At 41.4% G+C, this 24,901-nt stretch overlaps 1 protein-coding gene across 1 annotated transcript in view; it reads left to right on the top strand.

The window, feature by feature from the left end:
- Positions 1 to 19,006, top strand: part of BCO1 (beta-carotene oxygenase 1) — a 127,809-nt gene extending 108,803 nt beyond the window's left edge. The window contains exons 10-11 of the mRNA XM_069216940.1: positions 7,035 to 7,146; positions 17,517 to 19,006. Of these exons, the coding sequence (XP_069073041.1) occupies positions 7,035 to 7,146; positions 17,517 to 17,671 (267 nt within the window). The 3' untranslated portion in view covers positions 17,672 to 19,006. The remainder of the gene's footprint in view (positions 1 to 7,034; positions 7,147 to 17,516) is intronic.
- Positions 19,007 to 24,901: the final 5,895 nt, after the last annotated feature.

Consider the following 24,901-nt stretch of genomic DNA (forward strand, 5'->3'; position numbering starts at 1 on the left):
AACAAACACTGGCAAAGCCAATAGATCGCGCATATTCAATTTATTGCCTTTGCCAATGCTTGTGCTTCTGATGCTGCACAACATGGGCGAAAAAATAAAACATTTTTAGTGTGAATGCATATGTACATCATGATTCGATAGCAGCCCCTTATGATGATGCAGGGACATGCATGTGTCATCACATATGGCATGACACGAGGTGCCATTTTTTAAATTTACCTGTTCAAAGATGGTCGATGCCACTTAGAATAGTAAAAAAAGAATATAAACACAAGAGAAAGTGATTTGTAAAAAAAGAGCAGCCAGGCAGCAATTGGCACTGGCAGTGCAAACCAAATAAAATAAAATAGGACTGCAACAGGAGTGGAAGTTTGTAGACGCAATTGAGGTGTGGCTAATGGAAAAGTGAATATGCAGGAGAAAATAAGAAAACACATGCTTTCTTTCGGAGTGCTAAAAGTTAAATGAAAAAGTAGTCCCCGTATTGTGAGCAGTTGAAGGATACTAGTCAGACAGTAAAGAAGTTATGCTTCCGTGGAAGGATAAACAGGTGAAGAGGGAGTAGAGCCATTAAGTAAGGAGCCAGCAAATGAACAACAAGCAACCTAACCAATTGTAAGCAGTGGGCAGGCCCAAAGCCCACATTAAGTTGTGGTATGGTCCACAAGAGGTCCTTAAAACACAAATAGTTGTCTTAGGTGAGACCTGAAATTCTGAGACAAACAACACTTTAAATGACGTAAATGACTCAGTCTAAATCTGGTTCGTCACTGCTATGACATACCAGCAGTGGAAAACAAAAGTTGTTCCATTGTTGTGATGTTATCAGGGGCAGCAGACATTGTCAGTTTGGTGTCCCTCAAAAAACCTTGAAGAATAAACATCCCTATTATTCACAGCTACCCACCTATAATTATGTAAATCTTGCCAAGGTTATATTCTGAAAAACTCCTCTGGCAGTACTAAGACTGGTTTTGGTATGAATTTCACATTCATGCTTTTATGTTGTGGTGTTCTAAAATTTGAAAATTGGCGGCAAAGGCGTGAAAAATGCCTATGTTTCAAGGTAAAGGATAATTTGCTATTCTAAATCCGACCCCAGCGTATTTGAGGAAAGTGTAGTCTAGGGTACCTTGCTGCAATCCCAGCATGCAGAGAGCATGAAAATACGGGTATGTCAGTGTGCAGGTGGGATTCCAGAGTACTGCAGCTTAAAATATTGTATAAAATCAATACTGTGTGATAAATATTGCTTACAAAAAATTACCCCATTGTAGTTAATAATCAAAATCTACACCGACTGAACCAATATTTTTGTGAATGGTGCATAGGGCACAATATTTATGCGAGACAATATCTTCTGTAAGTATATTCTGACATACAACCCAGTGTCTATACATATAATAATATGCAAGCTCAGTAGATGGTGGCAATGTATAAAAATCAGTGGTTTCTGTCAAGGCATACAAGATTATTACTTAATGTTTTTTGTAATAAAAATATTAATATTTGCCAGTGAGGTATGCAGTATTTTCAAATTAACTTTCCTTTATGGTATCTTCTATATAATTGTTTTCTAGAAATAACATTGATTTGTGTTTAAGTGATAATGTATTGTACCTTTACAGGAATCTTAGTTTTTTATTTACATTTACTGCCCAAGGTTCTTGTTCAGCTCTGTGAGCAAACCCTTGTTATTTATACACTAGAGGTTGGAATGCATGGAAAGATGGGTATTTTCATCTTATGGAGCAATAGAGCTACTTTGACAGTGTTTAGCCTAACGCAGGCACCATGGCTAGTGGGTGCCAGCTAGCAAGACATGGTGAGGGCCGAAATTGGAAAACGGGTGAAGGCAGAAACTGGAAAATTTAATTTTGCCTTTGTTCAGAAATTCTTGACACTAGAGCTGTATATGGCTCTTACACTCATCAAACCAGTGGCAGAATAGCTAACATGCAGGGCAAGGTAAGCCTTGGCCAGTGAGTATGATGTGAGATTTTGTGCTGCTTGTCAAGCTAAAAGAGACAGCACCAGTACATTATAATAGAGACCCACACATAAACACTTACAAGTTGAAATTTTAAGTAAAAGACTCCTAGTATGATCCATGGTGTGGGAAAGGAGGGTGCTAAACCTGCTCCAAGAGGTGACACAGTATTACACTCTTCTGCAGAATACAGTATGGCTCCTTCCTTTATGCCCACCTGGACAAGGAACACTTCTCTGGTAAGTTGAGTTTAATGTATATCTGCATGGGGTGGTGCTCCTGCTAGTAATCAAGCCCATTACAACTCACTGCCAACATTTAGACTACGTTACCAAGATACATATCAAATTGTTTTAAAGCTGTATACAACATTAACCAGTATGTTTCTCTTAATTCACTCAGGCCACTGCTCCTGAAAGTACTCAGGAAAATGCCCTGACTCAAAGCGCTACTTCTGCATGCAAGAAAGCGAGTTAGAGTGAGGGTGTTTATGACAGTGAGATAGAAGTAAGAGTTTCTATCCGGTGTTTTGTCAGCAGAAGCAGAGAATGTGAATACAGTCTTGAAGGCCATCTCTTATATATCAGACCTTGATTAACCTTCAAGTGCACTTTTACTTAGAGTACCTGGAGTTGAGGTTAGAACTATGTTAACAATCTCAGTACATTGTGTGTTTTCATTGCTGAAGAAAGTTTGAAAGGTTGGTGCATCCTTAAGCTCCTCATTGTTCTTGTTGCTACACATGTAGTATTTGTCATAGGTAGATATTATGCCTAAGGGGGTCAAATTGGTAGCTTTCTTCCAGATGTCTTGAAGTTGAATGACTGGATTAGTTGCAACTTATTGAACAAATCCCTCAGTACATCTGTAAGTGTCATGTTTGCTTTCTGGCACTTAATTTGTATTTATGTTCCTAAAATAGTTTTGCCTTTGATTACTTGAGTCCTCACATAACGATCAGTTCAGAAAATAGGGTCATAATGACCATCTGTGCTCCATTCTGAATGAACATATTGAATGCAGAACAAGATTAGCAGAATTTTTCATTTGTGTTTTTGATAGCTACAAAACATACATGAGACAGTCTGTCACACGTATCATGCAAATAAAGACATGGCCCATTGATTATACAACATTTTGAGTGCTTTGCGGCAGAAGAACAGTTACCGATGGGCCCCTAGCCAGGAAGTGTCAATGAGAATCCCAATGGCTAACTATTCAGTCCCCCCAGATTTTCAGGTGTTTATGCAAGCAACAGTGCGCCTTACATAATGGGATTTCTAGAGCCAAGCATCTTTCCATTCCCTTTGCCCATTCCTCCACTTTTGACATTTTTTATTACACCAATTTTTGTCAATATCCCGTTTCACCAGTACCATCCCTATATTATTCAATTACATTTTGTATCTGTTAGAATCAATGTCACTAGTAATGCAGAGAAGTGCCAGTTTAGGGCGATCGTCTATTACCCACCCCATTGCCTTGCAAAGGCTTTGTTGAATGTTGACGCAGAACAAGTGAACTGAACTGGATAGCCATCACTATTTATCTAGGGGGAATCTTGACTTCCAGCAATTCTTCCTTCTCTGAAACACCAAAATACCTCTCTCACATGTCCATGAATTTGTTGAAGGAATCAGGGGCGTTTGCCACTAATGTTTTTTGGAGGGGTGATATCTTGTGCTGTCCCATATCTCCCATTAACAATGTGCCTTCAAGTAATTTAAATCCTAGCAGGTATGTTATGTTTTTAATACAGAATTGTATGGTATGTCAAATCTGTAAATATTTCGGAAGAACTTGCTTCTGTTCACTACAAGGTCGTTTGATATGTCAGCAAGTGTTTCTTCCAGACATCACATCCCTCAATTTTAATATCTCTATATCTTCTCATTTTTTTAAACCCATGAGGGAATGTACTTGGTCGAGCCATATGCCCAACCACAGAGGGGATTTTCTGTGTCTATTTACAGTGTCATCCCATATCAAGCAGAGTATTTTACTGTATTTTGATCACATTTTGTGTTGTGTGAGATCTTGGTCTTTACTCACAGTACAAGTAATGTGTGTTCCTCGCATGGCAGATTGCTCCATGGCAAACATGGGATCTTGTATACTGTTGCATCATTCATTAGCTATCAGAAGGTATGAGGCACCATAATATGCTACTACTATTTTCACTGCTCTGATGCCCTGTCTAAAGGAGACTTGCAGCAGTTGGCCATCAATATACAGGGACCTTCACTCCCAGCTCTCCACATGAAGTCATGGCCCATGAACCTCAGTCGTACAAAGTAAATGTGGGAAATGTCGTAAGGATAATTCAATAGTTGGTACAGAATCTTTAGGAGTGATACAATTTTAAAGATCGCTGCCCTTCCTAGAAAGGAGTGAGTAGGTGCGATGACTAAAATGTTAATCTATTGCACAGTTTGTTGACATAGGGGGCAAGATCACGTTGCCACAGCAAAGTTGGGTCTGAAGATAAATACACTTCCAAAAATCACAAGCCTTTATATGCCATTTGCAGCCAGGCAGTCAGCTGAATATAAATTGGTTTTGTCTTAAATGGGATAACCACTGATTTGTCATGAAGCACCCGTGGGCCACATTAGACAGACTCTTGGAGATAGATAAGGGGTATTAGCATAGAGCGAAATAGTGTCATAAAGTATGAGGGACCATTCAAACCCCTTCACCAGGGCATCTCTTCAGATCCACTCCACCAGTGGCTCGATGGCAATGGCAGAGAGTAAGGGGGGGATTGGGTGTACTTGACAAATGCCCCTGCATATAGGGAATGGCTTTAAGAGACAGCTCCACACCACTCATATCCTGCCACTCAGATTTGTGCAAAGTTTGAGATTTCCTTTTAAAATTTGGGATAATTGGTGCTGATACCACATAACTCATCACTTTGTCTCATAATAGAGCTAGAGTCATAATTTTCAGCCATACTTTATATTCTTTGAGTTGATTTAAAAGAGGATACACAAATGAAAATAGAGGAGACCCCTTCTAATATTCCATTAACCATAAAAAAGGCAAGTTAGCTGGATTAGGATTAAACAAAAATCCCATTTCAGTGTACGGGATGAGAAAGTGAAATATGTTTATGCTCACCACCAATTCCTTTAACTGTAAGAAAGTAAATAAGGTCACTTTTTGAGAAGAAAATGGTAACAAGGGCTTTGTTTGATGGGAAAGGTGTCCCTTATTGAGGCAACACCAAAATGATCAACTTAAATGAACCCATATAATAACAAAGCCTGGACTTCTTTGCATAGTGGATAAACCATAGTTTTATTACTAATGCTGATGACTATTGAACTTTGTTTGACGAAGATATGGGTATTACTGGTAACTCTTCCAGCTATCCTACTCTCACGTTACACAGAACTTCACATGCACTTTGAATACCTCTGAACACACTTGGAGGGACAATCTAACCTCCAGACATGTTTGACTTGACAGAGCTCAATTAGTGCAATGATAACTACGCCTATGGCTAGTCTACTTACACAGAGGCTTTACCCTATACGCTTACAAAATATTTTATCATTTTAAGGCCATCACTGGACTTCCAGCCTCCTTTCATGCAAGTCATCTTTCCTCCATCTGCACCACGTTTCAGTGACCTGTATAGTATTTTGCAGTGGTAGTTTATCATACCATGAAGCATGCCCTTTCCCAGTCCTGTCGTTCACACTGGCAGCAGAGATGTCCAGATTAAAAATGGAAAAAGCCTTGACCTGTGTTTTTTGTCTCTCAACCATTTCTGGAGGAGAGTGTCTCAGAGTGCCCGCCAAAGAAAATGGTGAGCATTTATTGAGGCAGCAGGGCTAATGGCCCGATTTATATGTTGGTGAAAAGGGTTGTCTGTCACAGCACTGGTAATCTGACACAGCAGTGCCGGAGTACCATTCCCGACAACATATTGGTCTGTCCACCAAATCTAAAAGCAGGCGGACCAAAGCTGGCGGCGGCAGAGACTACTTAGTCTTCACCATGTCCAAACTTCTCAGACAGCCCAACAGGGTAAGGGCCGTCAGAGACTTGGCTATATATCCACCCCTCCAGTTTAGCTGCATGGACATATAGCTGTATAGCTGTTTTTGTACTAACTGTCACCGCCAGGAAAACCTTGGTGGCAAGGGACAGTCAAAACATACAAATGCCATCCTTGCCATGGGAGATGACTCCTTTTGTGAGGGAGGCATTGTTTTTTTTAAATAAAAAAAAAAAAATCATACTTTGGGGTTTTGTTTTTCAAAAATTTGACAAACGTCATGTTTGGCGAAGTCATATGTTAAAGTTACAATACATACACAGGAATAACCTTGACGGTGGTTCCTGTGAATGCTAGAAATGTCCACTGCCGACAAAAAATTCTAAATTTGGCTGTTGGACCATTGCTAGGGTGAGGGAGTAAAATACTGTCACCCTAGAATTAAATCAGGTCCTAAGTATCTTCTTTAAGAAGTCACAGTGCCATATTAGAGTGTTGTAGTTGATTTCTGGAGCATTTAAAGGATGCATTGTTGTTTTTTCAGAGGGAACTTCCTGTAGAGCAAAGAGCAACAGGAACATTGATTAGAGTGTGGGTGACTTTCCTTGAGAGATTACGAGTGTGTGAGGCACATATTAATTCAGAACTTTCTGTTGTTAGAGCAAATAACTGATTTATGTTTAATAATTTGGTTTTACCCACATGAGTTTTTCAACAAGGCCACTTCTATGAATACCGAGCAAATTTACTGTCACGTGTAAAATAATGTTTATGCTTTATGCTCTCTGTTAATAGGTGAGCCACTACACCCATCTCTTAATTACATTATTACAAGAGAGACATGGATATGTGCCCCCGTTTTTCATCTCGAAATATGTCTTAGAATCTCCTACTAGTAACAGGTCTTCTTTTACTAATATCCTTAAGGTTGTTTCCTCTGTGAGAGCCCACTGTCAGTTACAAAGCCAGAAACATTTTCCATTCTGACAAGCCTTATTCAGAGGCATTACTTGCTTGTGTTTTATATTTTTATAGATATCGAAGTATGACATTCTTACAAAAAAAATGCTAATCTGGGAGGAGGATCACTGCTGGCCGGCAGAACCTTTATTTGTACCTAGCCCTAATGCCAAGGAGGAGGATGATGGTAAGAGAGCACCTATTGTTTTTTGAGCAGCAGAAACATTCTTGACAAATCAACTCTATATGCTATATGCCCCTTCCTTACCTATACCTTTTGATTTCCACTTCTCTTCACTCATACCCGTAGTACCTCCTCTTTATCTCAAATGTGCTTGTCCCATTGTTTTTACATTTTCCCCGCTCACTTTCTACTTCCTAATTTACTTTAGTATGTTAGCCTATTCTAATGCTTGCACTCTGGCTAGTTCCCAAGTTTAAGATAGAAAACAGCTCCTTCATACACACCACACACTCTAAAACTGCTCACCTCAGATGTTTGTAGGGAACTACCCAAAGTTCCTTACTTTGTGTGCTGACTGCAGTACTACCATGGATAGGTGGATGTCCTCCTCACTGAAAGGTGCGGCAGTGTTCTTTCCAAAGCCTGCGAAGCAAGTAGGTTGCACTGTCCTCTGTCACTGTGCATCCTGCTTCCTCTCTACAGGGACGAGAACGCCGAAGGAAGTCTTGCAGTGGAGAAGCCAAATGACACATCACACCTGCATGTGGTATAGATTTTGGGGAGGGTCCAATGCTGCACCCAGTCCCCAAGTCCTTAAACGTGATTCAGAATGGATTGCAAAGTCAATTTCGTGGGTCTGAAACACTTTTCTCGCTCTTCAAATTGGTGTAGTAAATAATAACAAATATGACTACAAACCTTGCTATTTTGCAAATCACAGGGTTTGCAATCACAAAATGGCTTTGTAAATCGTTTTGTCTTCCTATTTAGAGATCACCTACTAAACAACGCATGTGCTGTCCATTGCAAGACGTATTGTTAGCTTACAGTAAACTTAGAGCCTGCACATTGCTTACCACTGGTTGGCTTCATGTTACTCTCAGTTGCATGCTTTTTATTGGTTAGCATGTCTACAGTTTCGTTCCTCTCCTTGTTCCATCCACAAAGCATGATTGTATTACTTGTGTTTTTCCACTGCTCCCTTCTCACTTGCTACTTTTTCTTTTTGTTGAAGCACTATAATGCATGTTTTTCAGCTGTCTTCACTGTATACGTCTGCACCTACTTTTCCGCTGCCCATGTTCTTCTCTCTCACCCATGTTTTTCTTCTCTGACCTCCTCCATGATCGCCCTGTGTTTCTATCACTCCTGTTTTGTTTTTGGCCCATGTGCTTTTCCCCCAATCTCCATGTTGTGCTTTTTTTCAATCTTTTGCTCCCTCAACGTTCCTCTCTCTATTTGCTTTCATCACCTGCACCATACATTTTGCTTCCGCCCATTCGCCATACCCCATGAAACTGAGCTTGGCCACCCTCCTGTTGCTCCCAAATCACTCCATGATTTTGCTCACCTCCCCTGTATGGCTTCCCCCATAGCCACGTAATTTTGTAGGCATGCACATGTTCGGTATACATGCCTACAAAATGAGACAGCCAGCTTTTTTTTTTCTTTACAAGCCATGTTGCTCAGCATTGGGGATTCTAAAATGAAGTCAAGAAGATATGAGGGACAAAGAATTTTAATCACTCATTTATTTACAAAATTGTTTCCAATTACTACTTGGCCAACATGTGTTTTGCAAATACTATTGCTTCATCAGGGTCAAATTCATATGTCTCAGTTAAGTCTCTTTTGTCTGCTATCCCTTGTTTCCCCAGTCCTGTCTGTAATAATTCACAGAGATTTAATATTTCATAGTTGGTTAACTGCTTCTTAAGGTATTATAATCGTCACTACTACAGAGATGAATTTCACCCTGATCAAGCAATAGTATTCGCGATACATGTACTGGTCAAGTATTGATTGAAAATAATTTTGTGAATCAGCTGAATACTTGATTAAAAATTTTTGCCCTTCATATCATCTTCTTGTATTCCTGATAACGGGTGGGCAGACTGGTATTAGCAGTGTAATCTGTAGTGCTATTGCCTGACAGAGGGGCTCATTCTGAGTTTGGCGGTTCCAACGCGGAAAAGTCAAACTCGCAGGAAGGACGCCACCACCATGGCGGTGGCATTCCCCTCCCCCCAACTCTATTACAAGGTTTCCATCGGCCCGACCTGCTGACCGGCAGAAACCTTGAAATAGAGCGTTCCAGCCGGCCTGACCGGTGGCAACAGTGCTACGAGACTGCACTCAGCTCCTTTAAAGGAGCGAAGTGCTATCTTGTAGCACAGAGGGGTCTGACCGGCAGCCTCGTAATGCGCACTGTCTGCAAAGCAGACAGTGCACATTCCGATGGTGCTGGGCAGGGGGGGGCCCCCTGCACTTGTTCTACGCCAGCCTTTTCATGGTACGGAAAACGCCATGAAAAGGCTGGCGGAGAACAAGGTTGTAATCAGCAGGGAGGAGTTGAGTTCATCACTGGCTAGCTGATTACAACCAAGACCGCCGTCACCCCGTCGGGATCATGGATCCTGGCGAAGATGGACCGCCAACCGATCACCAAACTTGTAATGTGGCGGTTGTACAGCCACAGCCGCAGGAGTCCGACCACCACCGGAAGGGTGGCAGTCTTATGACCGCCAAAGCCCATAGTGTTAGTGCATTGGGAATGCTAAACAGTATGGCTAAAGCCAGAGGCACAGCTGAGCCCTTCTGTCTTTGCAAATGCGTGTTTGAATAAACTGTTAGGCGGTCCACCTTTCATTTCACTTTGAAGAAAATCAAATAAGCATCTTATTTCACAACTATGAAAAATTCCCTTAAATGAATGGTTTCCATTTTCTGCCATTGTCGCCTTCCTCCTTAATAGTGCTATTGAAATGGTATCCAATACCCTTACAGGTAATATCAGGAGTTTTATCCTAAATACAACTTGAGATTTAGTGAGCACTGGGCGATAGTTATGAGTGTTAAAAAGATTCCATATTTCAACAGAATATTAGTCAATGCTGCCACCTAGTGCTGCACATTTCACTTGCATTGAGACACACACAGTGCTTTAAATGGGCCGGTACTCTCCGGTACTGAGTACCGGCACTTTTTTATTTTGAGAGGGAGAGTACCGGCATATCTCAAGAAAAACGTAATACTTTTAATTGGAGAGTACCGGCACTTCTCAGAAACAAGCAGGTACTCTGATAGAGAGTACCTGCACTTCTATTTTTCCATTTAAAGCACTGGACACACACAATATATATCGTGTTCCCTTCTCACAGGTACGAGATGTGCTACAGTGTATAAATCAGACATATAAGGTGTGGTTGGAAACGAGAGATAAACATATCATGCAAGCACAGAACGAGGCTGTATTGTTTATTGGCTAAATGCATGATGGGTTCAGCCAGGGCTCTTCTGGCTGTGACCCAAAAGCATGCTCAGATGAACAAAAAGCTATTGTGCCACTCACAACTAAGTATTCTGATGTTCTGCATTCTGTCATGGAGCAAGGCATACCAGATACCACAAACTTCCCTATGCACACATACAAACATATAGAGACACAAAGATCCCACACACACCTAATACACATGTTACACTGAACCAGGACCCAAAATTAAACATAATAATAAATTATTGCTTTTTCACAGGCACACGTCTTGTGGGCTAGAATGCATCAAAGTATTTTGACCTCTTCACCATTCTTTGTCCCTTGCAATTCTTTTCCACGAATTCTGTGATCTTACCCCTGACCCACTTATTTCCTGGTCATTATTTTCCCTTGATCTAATTGAACTATTTTACCCCAACCTTCCACATCCTTAACATCTGTCGGTCGTTGTGATGCACACATTGTCAATGGCAGCTTTCTTTCCATTTCCATCCAGCACTTCATCCGCCCAGGTAACCGCGGAAAGAAATGAATGGCGTTGCTCCAGGTGCACATTCTGATTTAAACCTACGCCCCTTGGATTGTGTTACCCACTTGCAAATCTTCATCGAAATTTGATCTACTTTTTCATCGGAAAACACGTATTTCAGAGGTTTGCAATTACTGCCAGTCCGTGTCGCAGTCCCACTCACTTGAAGCCTAGGTTCTGCGGGAACAGAGATAGTCTGTCCTCTCACCTCCAGTCCGGCCCAACACACCAAAATTAAAGTAACAAGTGTGAATGATTAACCTTAAGAGAAAAGTGGGAAAGAAGGCATACAGAAAAAGAACTCCCTTGGATGCTTGGAGGCTCTCAGAGAGGTACCTGACTCAAACTCTACAAGCAAGAACCAAATCCGACTTCCTTCTGCACATCAAATGGCCATCCGTCCCTTTAACAGAGCAAACATCCCATGGATTAAGTCTGAGATCAAAACATCAAGCATCTAATAGTAACACTGTAGTTGTGCTGCTCCTTTATAAGAACCACACGCAGCAGTATTTTGATAAGGAGACGGTCTCCATTTAAACGAATACCCTATTGCTTCATGGGAAAGTACTAGAGATTTCTGTTCCAATTATAGGAATTACCAGGTTACTAAATCCAATAATAGGAAAAGAAAAAATACATCTCTGGGATCGGGGTTTATGGAGCAAAAAGTTTTGAAACCAAATAAATCCAGGGACAAATGCACATCAAGGAAACTCCACCTGAATGGAGAAAGGAGAGTATGCCTACATGACAGAACCAATACAGGGTGAGTGCACTACACTTAGTAATATACAAGTAGGGTACAGTGCACTGACCTAAAGGTAGATTGGGAGGCAGGAAATCAATGAGGAAAAAGGAGGCAAACGCCTGACGAGCCCTCAAAAAGGCTGCTAGGGTAAGAAAGCATCCAGCACGTTGCAGGAAAACTCCATCGGGCCGACGAGAAGATATCCGAAAGGGAAACCAAGAAGTCCAAGTAGCCAATAACCTTCTCTGGGATTGGAGAAGTTAGTCAATCATCATGGTAAGGGAGGGTGCTCTCTAAATAGACTGTAGGTCCTCCCTTGTGACGGCCACAGATGCCGAAGGCACAAGTCCTCACGAGAACTTGCATTGTAACAAGCAAATACACAGGGACAACATGGCGGCCTTGACAGTAAGTAGCACCCCTATGATTGTGTGCCTAAAACACCAGGGGCCATTTCAATCATCCCATCATTCGACAAAGGGGCTCTGATTCCACCACCCATTCAGATCAGACAGGTACATCCATAAAAAACGGGAAAGGAAGGTAGAAGCCTAGGGGATCGATAAAGCATTGGTGGTCAAAAAGCGTCAGCCAGAATAAATCTTGTGAAAATTATCGTTTTGGAGTGCCAGCTCTTTCCTGGCTGTGTATTTGACAGTGTAGAGTTTTAGATATTTGCAGCAGGTCCTGTGCCTACTGCCGTGCACTGCCCCGCTGGGTGGGTGTGGCCGGAAGAACTGCAGGACTTGGAGGTGTAGATATATATATATAAATATATACACACACATACATATTACCTAGTGGCAGTCCCCAATAGGTAGTTATAGTGAGGACAAGAGGCCAAGAAAAAGGAGGGGTCCCAAACACATTTTCCCTATTCATTTTTCCATAGGACATTTAGACACGCCTACAGCCTGAACCACTGAACAGAATTACACCAAATTTGGCACAAAACTAGATTCTGTTTGTTCCGCAGATCACGCTTTTTGTGGTTTTGTTGGAATCCGTTCAGTAGTTTCAGAGTAATTTAGGGCAAAAAAATATAGATATATAGGTACGCGGATCCTCCGTGGATTCAACTGTCACTGTTCTGGTATCCGATTGGCTGCAAATACTTCAACAAGAATGTGTTGGTAGGCGTCGTAGGACTCTGCTTCAGCTGAGTCCCAGACAAAAAAGACAAAAAAAGAAAAGAGGCTGGGGTAGAGTCACCCTGATTCCTTAGCCCTGGTGCTGGGGTCCCTGAGGGACCCCACTGGGGCTAAAAAGCATTTTTTTTTTTTAAACTTGAAAAATCTGCGGATGGATCTGTGGATTTTTCTGATATTTTTTAAATAAAAACACAGTCTCCAGTGCTTTCTATTTGTTATGCCCCTGAGTAGGCCAAGTTCTGGGGGACTTTTGTATAAAACAAAAGGGGGCGGGGTTCTCTGCCCCCTCCTCCTACCCAGGGACTACCACCTCCCTGAGGCATTCAGGTAATAATGAGCGAGAGGGCCCCCCACGCCCCACTTCCCCCGGGGTAAAATGGCATTTATTTGCTGGGGCCTTGCAGTCCCCCGCTGCCCCAGGGACCACCACCCCCTGGGGCAAAATGCTATTTATTTGCAGAGGCATGGCCACCCGTGCCCCGGGGACTACCATCCTTCGGGGCTATATCCAAGTTGGAGGTGACAGCGTGACCTCCTCTTGCAGCCACAGATGGCCAATGAAAACGGGTAAGATTGTAGCTTACCATTGGTTGCATCTACGACGGTGTAGGTTTTGGATGTCATCAAGCAGCAGCAGCAGTAGGACGTGTATGCTCGGCTCCATGGCGGGAGAGGACGTATACAGCTGAGTACAGGTGAGTTTCTGCCTTATAGCTGTCTCTTTCCCCCAACTCAGGTGTGGAGGTTCTGCTGCCACAGTCAGGTAAGCAGGAAGGGACATCGTGGTAGGCCCAGTGGGGAAACAGGCATTCTACCCTCTGACAGAAGCACTGGCCTATCCTGCCGCCATCGCGGCTGAGATTTCCTGGCGGCGACGGTGGTGTTGCTTCAGTCTTTAGTCTATACACCCGCCTGCTTCGTAATTGGGCAGACTGACCAGCAAGTTGGTAGGCAGGGAATCCATTGCCATTTCAACAGCGGGATCCTTTCTGCCAAACTTGTAATCAGGTCCCAAATTATATATATAAACTTCTTAAATATCATTTTTATAGAAATGCTAGTAGTTAAAAATAGTGGTTTAGTAATTAAATATTTTTACTATTTGTATATTTACTAAAGCTTGTTCTTTGGTACTATTAATGATGTTTTGTTGATTTTTTAAATATATTTAAATTAAACGTTGGAGGTATTAATTATTAAATACAATGTAATTTTTTTTGTTTTTTTCTTACTGTCATTCATATTGGGGTGGGAATAGTAAATGTCACTCCTTCAGCGTCCAACACTCTCTCCAGGTTTGTTTTGATGGGAGTGGGTATAGTAAATGTTACCGATTTAGTGGCCAACACTTTTTCCATGTTTGTTTTGATTGGAGTTAGAATAGTAAATGTCACCCCTTTAGTGTCCAACACCTTCCCTGAGTTGGTGTAGATTGGAGTGGGAATAGTAAATGTCACCCTTGTACTGCCCAACACCTTCCCCAAGTTGGTTTAGACTGTAGTGGGAATAATATATGTCTCCCCTTTAGTGCCCAACACCTTCCCTGAGTTGCTTTACATTGGAGTGAGAATAGTAAATGTCACCCTCTTACTGTCCAAAACCTTCCCCAAGTTGGTTTAGATTGGAGTGGGAGTAGTAAATGTCACCCCTTTAGTGTCCAACACTTTCTCCAAGTTTGTTTTGATTGGAGAGGGAATAGTAAATGTCATCCCTTTTCGTGTCCAGCACCTTCCCTGAGATGGTTTAGATTGGAGTGGGAATAGTAAATGTCACCCTTTTACTGTTCAACACCTTCCCCAAGTTGGTTTAGCTTGGAGTGAGAATAGTAAATGTCACCCTTTAGTGTCCAACACTTTCTCCAATTTTGTTTTTATTGGATTGGGAATAGTAAATGTCACCCCTTTATTGTCCAACACCTTCCGTAAGTTGGTTTAAATTGGAGTGGGACTAATAAATGTCACCCCTTTAGTGTCCAACACTTTCTCCAAGTTTCATTAACTGTTTGTGTGATTATATTGATGGAACTTCTTTATAGTTTAATTTTATTGGTTGGTTTGGTTTAGTTTGAATTAGTTTTAGCAGTTGATATCTTGTTTGGTGTACTCTAATTTATATTTGATTTATTTTGTATTAATATTATTAATAAATATGCATATATATATATATATATATATGCATATTCTTTACTTTTATATTTATAGCATATTGTTTGGGCATTAAGGTTTATAATTACTAGTTTTTATTGTGTTTATTTCATGTTAATCAAGTGTATTTTTTGGTTCTGAATATATAAATGTATGTTGGATTAATATATGTTATTTTAATTACAGATATTAATGATAAGTGTAGGATTTATTTGAAGTAAATATCAAAGTAAAATTGGTAATTTGGTGTTTAATTGGTATTTTCTTTAGTGATTTACACAGTATTTTGGTCTACAATATAATAGGTCTCAAAGTTCAAAGTTTATTGATTGATTGAAATAATGGGTCTCCATATTTGTGACATGTTCTATGTGTATTTAGAAGTGACAATATTTGTGTTTCTGATATTTGTGTTATCGATATTTAGAAAAAATAGGTGTTTTTGATCACAATATTTGTGTTGACAATATTAGTGGGGTTTTTGGTTAAAAATATGGAGGCGATATTTTTGTACTTGTTATTAAATTTTTGATATTTGTGTTTCACGATATTGTTTGAATCTATATACACACACACACCGAAATATAGCAATCCACAAATAATATACACAGTCTTGTTAAGACAGGTACACTAGCGTAATCCAGGTCAACTCTTGAGTTCCATCTCCCCCTCTAAGGATCGTGGTTATTCCCCGTTCACATGTATCAACGCTCAGGCTAGGCCCCTCTAGTGAGGTCCAATATTATAAGTTCCACAGTAGCTTTTGGATAGCCAGTGTTCCTGTGCCATAGCACTTCAGTCCGAGCAGGTGGGCCCGTATTCAGTCTTACCGCAGTGCTGGAGAGTTGGTTCAGAGAGTCTTTGGGGCATCAGCAGCCTGTCGACTAGCAAAAGGCTGGATGCCCCAGTCGAAGCTGTAGAAGTCTATGGTGCTCTTCTGGCCCTTTGGTAAGTTTCCCTGAGTATATAGACAGGTCTGGGGTACTCTGGATTCAAATAGTTGAGTCAATACTCTTCATCCATGGGTCACAAGCCACAACCTTCTTCACAGCTTTAAGGTGTTTTAAGGGACTGCTCTCTCTCCTTGCCCCAGCATCTCCTGGCATAGGGGGATTCGGGCACAGTGACACACCAGACAGTAGCCCCTTCAGTTTGCTACACTACAAAGGGTGATTGCCCTCTTCTCAGCACAGCAAGGGCCCTTAATCTTCACCACGGCCCCCATATGACGTACGAGGGTTGCATATAGTGCAATCAAGGTGACGTCCTTAGTGTCTGAATCTTTGACGTTTGTGTTATGAGGGGCTGCCCACTTTGAAGTGCCCATCTTATCCTTCCAGAGGTTTCCATGTTCTGTACCCTTCACAAGTATACATACATACATACTCGTGAGCACACGCAACACTCACACCCACATGCAGGATTCCATGTACTGTACCACGCAGACACACACTAAATTCCATCCATTGCACCATACACAGGTACACCTACATCCCATAGCGCACACACAACAACGCACTCACTTCCATGTACTGCACGTCTTGCAGGTACACATATATTCCAGCACACATACACAGGCATGGGTGCACTGTGTGGTGTTACATTCATCCTAATGTAGGCAACGGTGAGTTAAGTACACAGCTGCTGATCTTTAAATGAGTGGGCCAGTATGCACTCACTACTATAAAGTTTCCATTAAGATTTTGAGTGAATGCTCATGTTTTCAAGAATTCACATTTGTACTTTTTTTCCTCGATCTTGCACTTAATCCAGACAAGGTCTTCAAGGCTAGTAGCAGAGATGATAGTCACCAGCCAAGTTATCTACAATGGCACTTTACATTTATAAGCTGTTCCTGTTCTCGGCCACTACAGGTTGCTGTGGGGAGGGTGGGATGGGATAAGTTGTTTAGATATTTTTTGTTCTTTAGTTTTCAAAAATGGTTCCTACTAACTTACTGATAACTGGTCCACAGTTACGACACTTCAGTTAACTATAATGTTACTCAATGACTTGGGCGTTCATAGTGGATAAAACCTGGTTACACACACCAATATAGAATATTTGAAAAAAAGAAATTCACAAAGTGGAAAGTAATAGTTCTTGTGAGATCTTGGAAAAAATATGAAGCCTTAAATGTTTTCAATTTCCAAAACAAGAGAACTCATACACAGTAGCTGGTAAAGTGGCGCTCGAATTCTTACATTAAGGTCCTTGGTTTTATCATTGCACCTCCCTGCTCCAAGCTCTTGCCACCCAGCCGCGGCTGTTAGTGCTACACTGGAGTCCAGTATATAAAACCATGTATTTCCTGCACTTCGTACTTTCTCTGCCCATAATTATAGGTAGTATCCTTTCTCAGGTGTATGAGACAATCAGCGCACAATTTAACTATCAAATGATCTTGGTTCTAAATGCTGTTTGCTTTTATTGACCTTCAACACAAAGGTAAACATTGTTTAGTGTTGTATTTCTGTTAAGGAAACGTGTTTATTTGTTAATATGTCGATTTTTTTATTTCTAGGTGTTATTTTATCTGTTATTGTGTCTACCGATCCTGAAAAGGCATCCTTTTTACTCATACTGGATGGCAAAACATTCACAGAAATTGCGCGTGCCTCTGTCAAAGTGGATGTGCACCTGGACTTGCATGGTTACTTCATACCTGATGAAAAGTGAAGGCCACGAGCAAATCAGACACTGGAACACTATAAGGACACTATTTAAGCTCTTATATGCATAGTGGCATAAAGGAGTATGTGGAATATTGTCGCTAAAGGACAACACTACTTCACGAAGCAATGATAGCTATGAAAAGCTATACATCTGACATACCAGTCACACTTTGGATAAAGGATGATGTGATATGATTCTTGAGCAGCCTCCATATTGCACCAAATAATTATGAGAATGAAACAGAGAAGGTTTGGTAACACTCACTAATGCCTAATCACTCTCCATTTCTTAGCAAATCTGCAAAAACCACCACCCTCATGTACAAAGGAAGGAGCTAACGCAAGGGCTTACATAGTGGGTTTTGAAACATGGATGCAAGCACAGTGATGCTCTGGCTTGAGTTCACGATGCATTATGAAGCTAAAAGACAACAATTCGTGTTTTTGTGGAAACCGACCATAAATTGACTAGATCTAGAATGATTCCCTAAATGGCCACTATGGAACACCGCTTCTGGACTATGCATTTATGAATCATTTACCTTATCCCACATTGACAAGAATCAGCCAGGTGGCTGAGCACGGACTCTACATTCCAGTGACTCAGTAGCTCATGTGGAATAGATACCATCCCATGGGCTATATCTGCCAGTTTGATAGTAGTTTTCAAACTGGTGTTTTTCCAAATTCTGATGTGCCTTATAAGAGCTTTTGATTTGTAATGGTTATCAATGAATGTGTTGTCAATTATCCTTCTGCCATCCTCTTGACTTGAAAGTGAGGGGAGTCTTTTGGTGCCTGGGTCTTGAAATGATAGAAATCCTATGCATATGTACAGACTATCTGCTTGAGCCTCATGATTGATTGCTCCTTGTCACTGGAATCCAACTCCATGCTTGGTCACCCTCCAAATATATTTGTGAAGGCTTCAGTCATAATTCAATGGCAGATCTTCAAGGGCAGGCACAACATCCATATCAGAAAATGTATATACAGGTTCTATTTATTGATAGCTTTTTAAAATATCTATGTGGCCAGATACGGTTTTTAGTTCTCTAATCAATTTGATAAAAACGATTTAGTCACAGAGTTTAAGTTCTAAACCCAAGTGTAAACTTGGGTATTGTAAGCAACTCTTTCCTATTGTGAAGGTGTACATACATTCAATCCTTATTAAATGTTATGTGACACCCACTCATTCTAGAGGCTTAATGATACTGTACAAGTAGCACTTATGCATTTGAGAACTATTACATCTGTCAGACTGTTTGCAAATCTACCTCTTTTTATTTACCTCATACTAGATTTATTATTATTAATAAAATTAAACTATTCATTATTTACTATGAAAAGTTGCTTCATTGACCTAAACATATGCAGTTTCTTATTGAGTGGAGGAGGAACTTATGTGGAACTCACATCACTCACTAAATGAGAGAAAGTTGGGCCCTTTCAGTCAGCACTCACGTTATCAGTTAGGTGGATTTACTTGCCTTGGGGTACAGTACCAGCAGGGTGATGTAGAAGGTGTGAAAAATAGGCGCACAAATTGTAATTGAAGACTAAAACATGTAGGTAACTATACAACACCAGCTTTGTCAGATGGTCAAGGGGTGCTGCCTGAGTGTAAATCAAAAAAAGGGGACAAGCAGAGAAGGCCCAGTAAACCACATGGCAACATGCGTAAGGGAGAGATACTGTCAAATTAATAAACTGAGGCCACATTGGCAAGAACAGGAACTGGTGACATTAGCAGTAGCCATGCACATATTATAAAGGCACAGATACTCCTACTGCTGTACAAATGCATCACATGACTGAGAAAAGAAGCAGAAGAGCGCAAAGTCTTGGCAACCTGAGCAGACCCAAACAATCTTTACAAGGCCTAATTTCACTTGCTCCTAATATATCTAAAGAGGCCAAAGTCTTAAACAAAAGTTCACACATAAGCCCTTCTAATGGTTCCAAAAGCTGTCAAGTGCTTTTCAGGTCATGCCTCAGAGTCAAGCCAGGCCAAAACCTTGCACATGGGAGGGCAAGAGAAGAGTTGGTTGTTTGCTTGCTGCCCCAACAGCACAAGAACTAATCCTCCTGCCCTGTGTTACAAATCTGAATGCCTGTCACATTTTCAAGACCAATATGAGGGTAATATTTGAGCTGCATTGCTGGAGATACTGGTGGTTACTCCCTCTGTGGAAGTATATCAACACTCCTGAATTTTAAAGCACAATACATTTGATCACAACTAGACATAGTTTTAAAACTTCTTTACACAATAGTTGAAAAGGTCTTTCCCAAAGATAATTTTTTTAAATCATAACACACATCTAACACACAGCAGGATAGTGGGATTAGCTCGAAATGTTGTGACTCAAGGATGGCTTGAGAAGATGGTTTGACTACTTCCCACTTCTGGGTAATTTTCAGGAAAATTGGTTCTTTTGAAGTACATTGGGCCATCAACATTTGCCTGAACTGATGTGGGTTGAGTACCACTTTACAGAGGATTGTTGGATTTTCCCCAAGGACATATTGTAAATATAGTAGTAAATATGATTTTAAAACAAAATATTTTCAAATAGAGGCTCAGCTGTTTCATATATTATGCACAAGAATGCATATAATACCAGCAGAAAGCATAATTTCCTCAAGCTATTAGTGCATAAAGGCCAAGACAAATCCCCAGTTTCCGAATATATCACATGATAACACCCACGTATCAACATATTATTGCCCAGTCTGCTAAACTCCTTAGCTGCTGAGCTTCCCCCCCCCACCCCCCCCCCCCTTCCAGTGCTGAACCCTTTTTTGGCTATTTGGGGTAGTTCGAGCTTAGGCTTTCATAACTTTTTGTCCACAAAAGCTATTCATGCCAAATTTGCGTCCTTTTTGTCCAACATCCTAGGGATTCTAAAGGTACCCAGAGTTTTGTGGGTTCCCCTGGAGGAGACCAAGAAATTAGCCAAAACACAGCACATATTTTGTTTTTTTCAGAAAAATTGGAAAAAGGCTGCAGAAGAAAACATGTGTTTTTTTCCCTGAAAATAGCATCAACAAAGGGTTTGCGGTGCTAAAATCACCATCTTCCCAGCTTTCAGTGACAGGCAGACTTGAATCAGAAAACAACATTTTCCAACACAATTTTGGCATTTTACTGGGACATACCCCATTTTTACAATTTTTGGTGCTTTTATCCTCCTTCCAGTTAGTGACCAAAATGGGTGTGAAGCCAATGCTGGATCCAGGACAGCTAAACTTTTCTGAAAAGTAGACAGAATTCTGAATTCAGTAAGGGGTCATTTGTGTAGATCCTACAAGATTTTCCTACAGAAAATAACAGCTGAAATAAAAAAATGTTGAAATCGAGGTACAACAAAAAAAAAACGGCCATTTTTCTCCACGTTTTACTCTGTAACATTTTACTGCAATGTCATTTTTTCAAAAGTAATTTACTGTTATGTCTGCTGGACTCTTCTGGTTGCGGGGAAATATAGGGCTTATAGGTTCATCAAAGCCCCAGGTATCCAGAGGCAATAAAGGAGCTGCACCTTGCAATGGATTTTCATTGTATACCGGGTGTACAGCAATTTATTTGGTGAAATATAAAGAGTGAAAAATAGGTATCAAGGAAACCTTTGTTCCAAAATGGGCACACAATAAGGTGTTGAGAAGCAGTGGTTATTTGCATATCTCTGAATTCTGGGGTGCCCATACATGCATGTGAAGTACAGGGCATTTTTCAAATAGACGTCTTTTTTACACACTGTCTTACATTTGGAAGGAAAAAAATTTAGAGAAAGGCAAGGGGTAAAAACACTTGTTCTCGTATTTTGTATTCCCCCAAGTCTTCAATAAAAATGGTACCTCACTTGTGTGGGTAGGCCTAATGCCCGTGAAAGGAAACGCAACATGGGCATATCACACTTTTACATTAAAATCTGATGTGTTTTTTGGAAAGTGCCTAGCTGTGGATTTTGGCCTCAAGCTTAGCCGGCACCTAGGGAAATCTACCAAACCTGTGCATTTTTTAAAACTAGACACCTGGAAGAATCCAGGATGGGGTGACTTGTGGGGCTCTCACCAGGTTCTGTTACCCAGAATCCTTTCCAACCCTCAAAATGTGGCAAAAAAACACTTTTCCCTCAGATTTCGGTGCTGCAACGTTCTGGAATCTGAGAGGAGCTTCAAACTGCCTTCCACCCAGCATTCCCCCAAGTCTCCCGAGAAAAACTGTACCTCACTTATGTGGGTGGGCCTAGTGCCCACGACAGGAAGTGCTCCAAAGCACAACATGGACACATCAAATTTTCCCAAAGAAAACGGACGTGTTTTTTTGCAAACTGCCTAGTTGTGGATTTTGGCCTCTATCTCAGCCGGAACCTAGGGAAACCTAGCAAACCTATACATTTTTTAAAACTAGACATCTAGGGGAATTCAGAATGGGGTGATGTGTGGGGATCTTACCAGGTTCTGTTACCCAGAATCCTTTTCAAACCTCAATTTTTGGCAACAAAAAACATCTTTTGCTCACGTTTCGGTGATAGTAAGTTCTGGAATCTGAAAGGAGCCACAAATTTCCTTCCACCCAGCATTCGCCTAAGTCTCCTGATAAAAATGGCACCTCACTTGTGTGGGTAGGCCTAGTGCCCACGACGGGAATAGATCACACCACAGTCAATGTTGGTCCTTAAATGAGGCCAACTGTTGACCCTGTGGTGATCCATTCCTGACGCAAGCACTAGGTACAGGCACTCAAGTGGGGTAGCGTTTTTATCAGGACAGGTGGGGAAACACTGAGTGGTAACAATTTTGTGGATCCCAGCATATTCCTGTAGTTTGTGTGACAGAAATGCAAGAAAAAAATTGAGTTTTTATTCAACATTTTACCTTTGCAGGGTATTCTGGGTAAGAAAAGTTTGGGGAATCCACACAAGTCACACCTCTGTGGACTCCCCAGGATGTCTAATTTCCTGAAATGTCTGGGTTTGGTAGGTTTCCCTGTAAAGCCGCCGAGCCCAGGACCAAAAACCCGGGTGCCTGCCTTACACAACCTGAGTGTTTTGTGATAGATAATTTTGATGTCTCCACAATACGATTTGGCGGGTGGAATTTGGGGCTGAACTAAATTGGGTAGCTCCCAAGAGAGCACTCTCTCTGTGCTTGCCGCTGCATGCACCTGCTGTCTGGGTTGGGCTAACCCGCTATTGTCCCGCTGCACAGACTGTGCTTGCGAAGGGACAGCAGGACTGTCCTCATCACCTCCCTCATAATCAATGGAAGAGGAGTTATCGAATGGGACTCCTCCGACTGAAAATCACTCCCAGAGTCTGCGCCATTGTCCTATCACTCAGATACTGTCTCAGTATCTGCTCTCTCAGTCTATGATCCTACGTCAGAGCTCTCCTCTATAACCCGAGTGAGGGCTTGAGCAGCAGTCATCCAACGAGATGCCATCTCTGCTACTGGCTAAACTGTTGCTCTAAAACACTAGCTTACGTAGAGAGTCACAAAATTGCTAGTAGGTGTGTGTATGTGTGATACGTGCAACAGTAGAGGTCACCTTACCTTCGACTTCTTCCCTCAATCAGCACGTTCTTTCAAGACACTCAAAAAAAGACACACTATTACTTCACCTTGTCACATACCAATCGTCACAATCTTCGTGCCTCTACTGCCCAGTCCAATAATCATTATTGGTGCTCCCACTCCCATGACCTCCTCCTTGGATTCCCTCATTACCACCCAGCAAAAGTGCCCTTCATCTCTCCATAGCCCCCCCCCCTGCACATACATTTCATTTGTATTATAGCGCAGGTAATGGCTTACTTTACTAATGTACTCAGCTATTTACATAAAATACAGATTTGATCTTTGCAGTATGCATATAAACCTTCTGCGCTACTTTATGGCATCAAAACTGCCACAAGTCTGATCCTTTTGTAGCAGAAACATAATCACAAGATTTACTTGCTTTTTTTATTGCTGCCTAAAAGCTACAGTTGAAACGCTTCAGTTGAAGTATGTGCAGTGCTTTGAAGACGCAAGCTGCAACTGCAAGAAAACTGGTGGCGAATATATATCTATATATATAGAGAGAGAGAGATCACTTTTATATGTGGGTGTGGTTTTCCTGGGGGCCAATTGCAGCCCCCAGGGAAACCAGACAAGCGTTGACAAATGTGATCGCTATATATCTCTCTCCCCCTCTCTCTCTCTCCCTCTCTATTTTTATATATATATATATATATATATATATATAGATCTATATATAGACATATATATCTATCAATCTATCTATATATATATAGCTCTATATATATAGATCTATATATTTTTTTAAAGCTGTATGGTTTCCTTGAGGGTCACAGTGGTGAACCACTGTCAACTTCTTTTTTTAATTTTATGATTTTTTTCTTTTTTTTAAACCCCTGGGGTCCGATCGCGCCCCCCCCAGGGGTAAACCTACCTTTAAAAAAAAGTGAAATCCCTGGTGTCTAGTAGGGGTTTCCTGGCCCTCGATCGGGGGAGGAAACCGGTTCAGGAAGGACTTGTTTGAAAGGGCCGCAAGGCCGCTCCCTGCTCTGATGGAGAAAACAGTGACGTCAGCGCGCCTCATGGCACGCTGACATCACAAAGGGGCGTGTGGGGGGCAGGGTGGGACATGTAAGATCTTCAGGGTCTCCCGGGGTATTTTTTAACCCCCTCCCTGGTGTCGGCCACTGGTCGTGACCCGCCCCAGGGAGGTAGTGAGGGCGTCAGCCAGTGGCCGACGCCCACACTGTAGGGGTTAAAGCTCCTCGACGCACATTGTCCCTATGTCCCAGGATCCAGGAATTGCCAATTTCTACATAAATCTAGCAAAACAAGTTTTGCCCTATTTCAACTGTACCATAGTGAACAAACACTGCGCATGTAATACACACTTTGGCTGTTTCGTTTTCAAAAAGGCCTCAGTATTTTACTCTGAGATTCTGTAATGGCCCTGCAAATGTGACCTGCCAGTTATGAGAATATCCCAGTCAGGACAGACTGCAGCCTCCCGACATTGTCCAATTAAACCCATTGTCAGTTTCTATGATGCCTATTAGGTATGCATGGACAGTGTACACGATGCTGCTGTCAACATGCATTCTCAGTTTCTACAGATGCAAGCACATATACAAAGCAACAAAAACACACACATGGTAGCACAAACACATAGGACAGTGGTGTAAGTAACCCTTACACAAAGAAC

This window comes from Pleurodeles waltl, chromosome 12 (assembly GCF_031143425.1).
Source record: "Pleurodeles waltl isolate 20211129_DDA chromosome 12, aPleWal1.hap1.20221129, whole genome shotgun sequence".
Lineage (NCBI taxonomy): Eukaryota > Metazoa > Chordata > Amphibia > Caudata > Salamandridae > Pleurodeles > Pleurodeles waltl.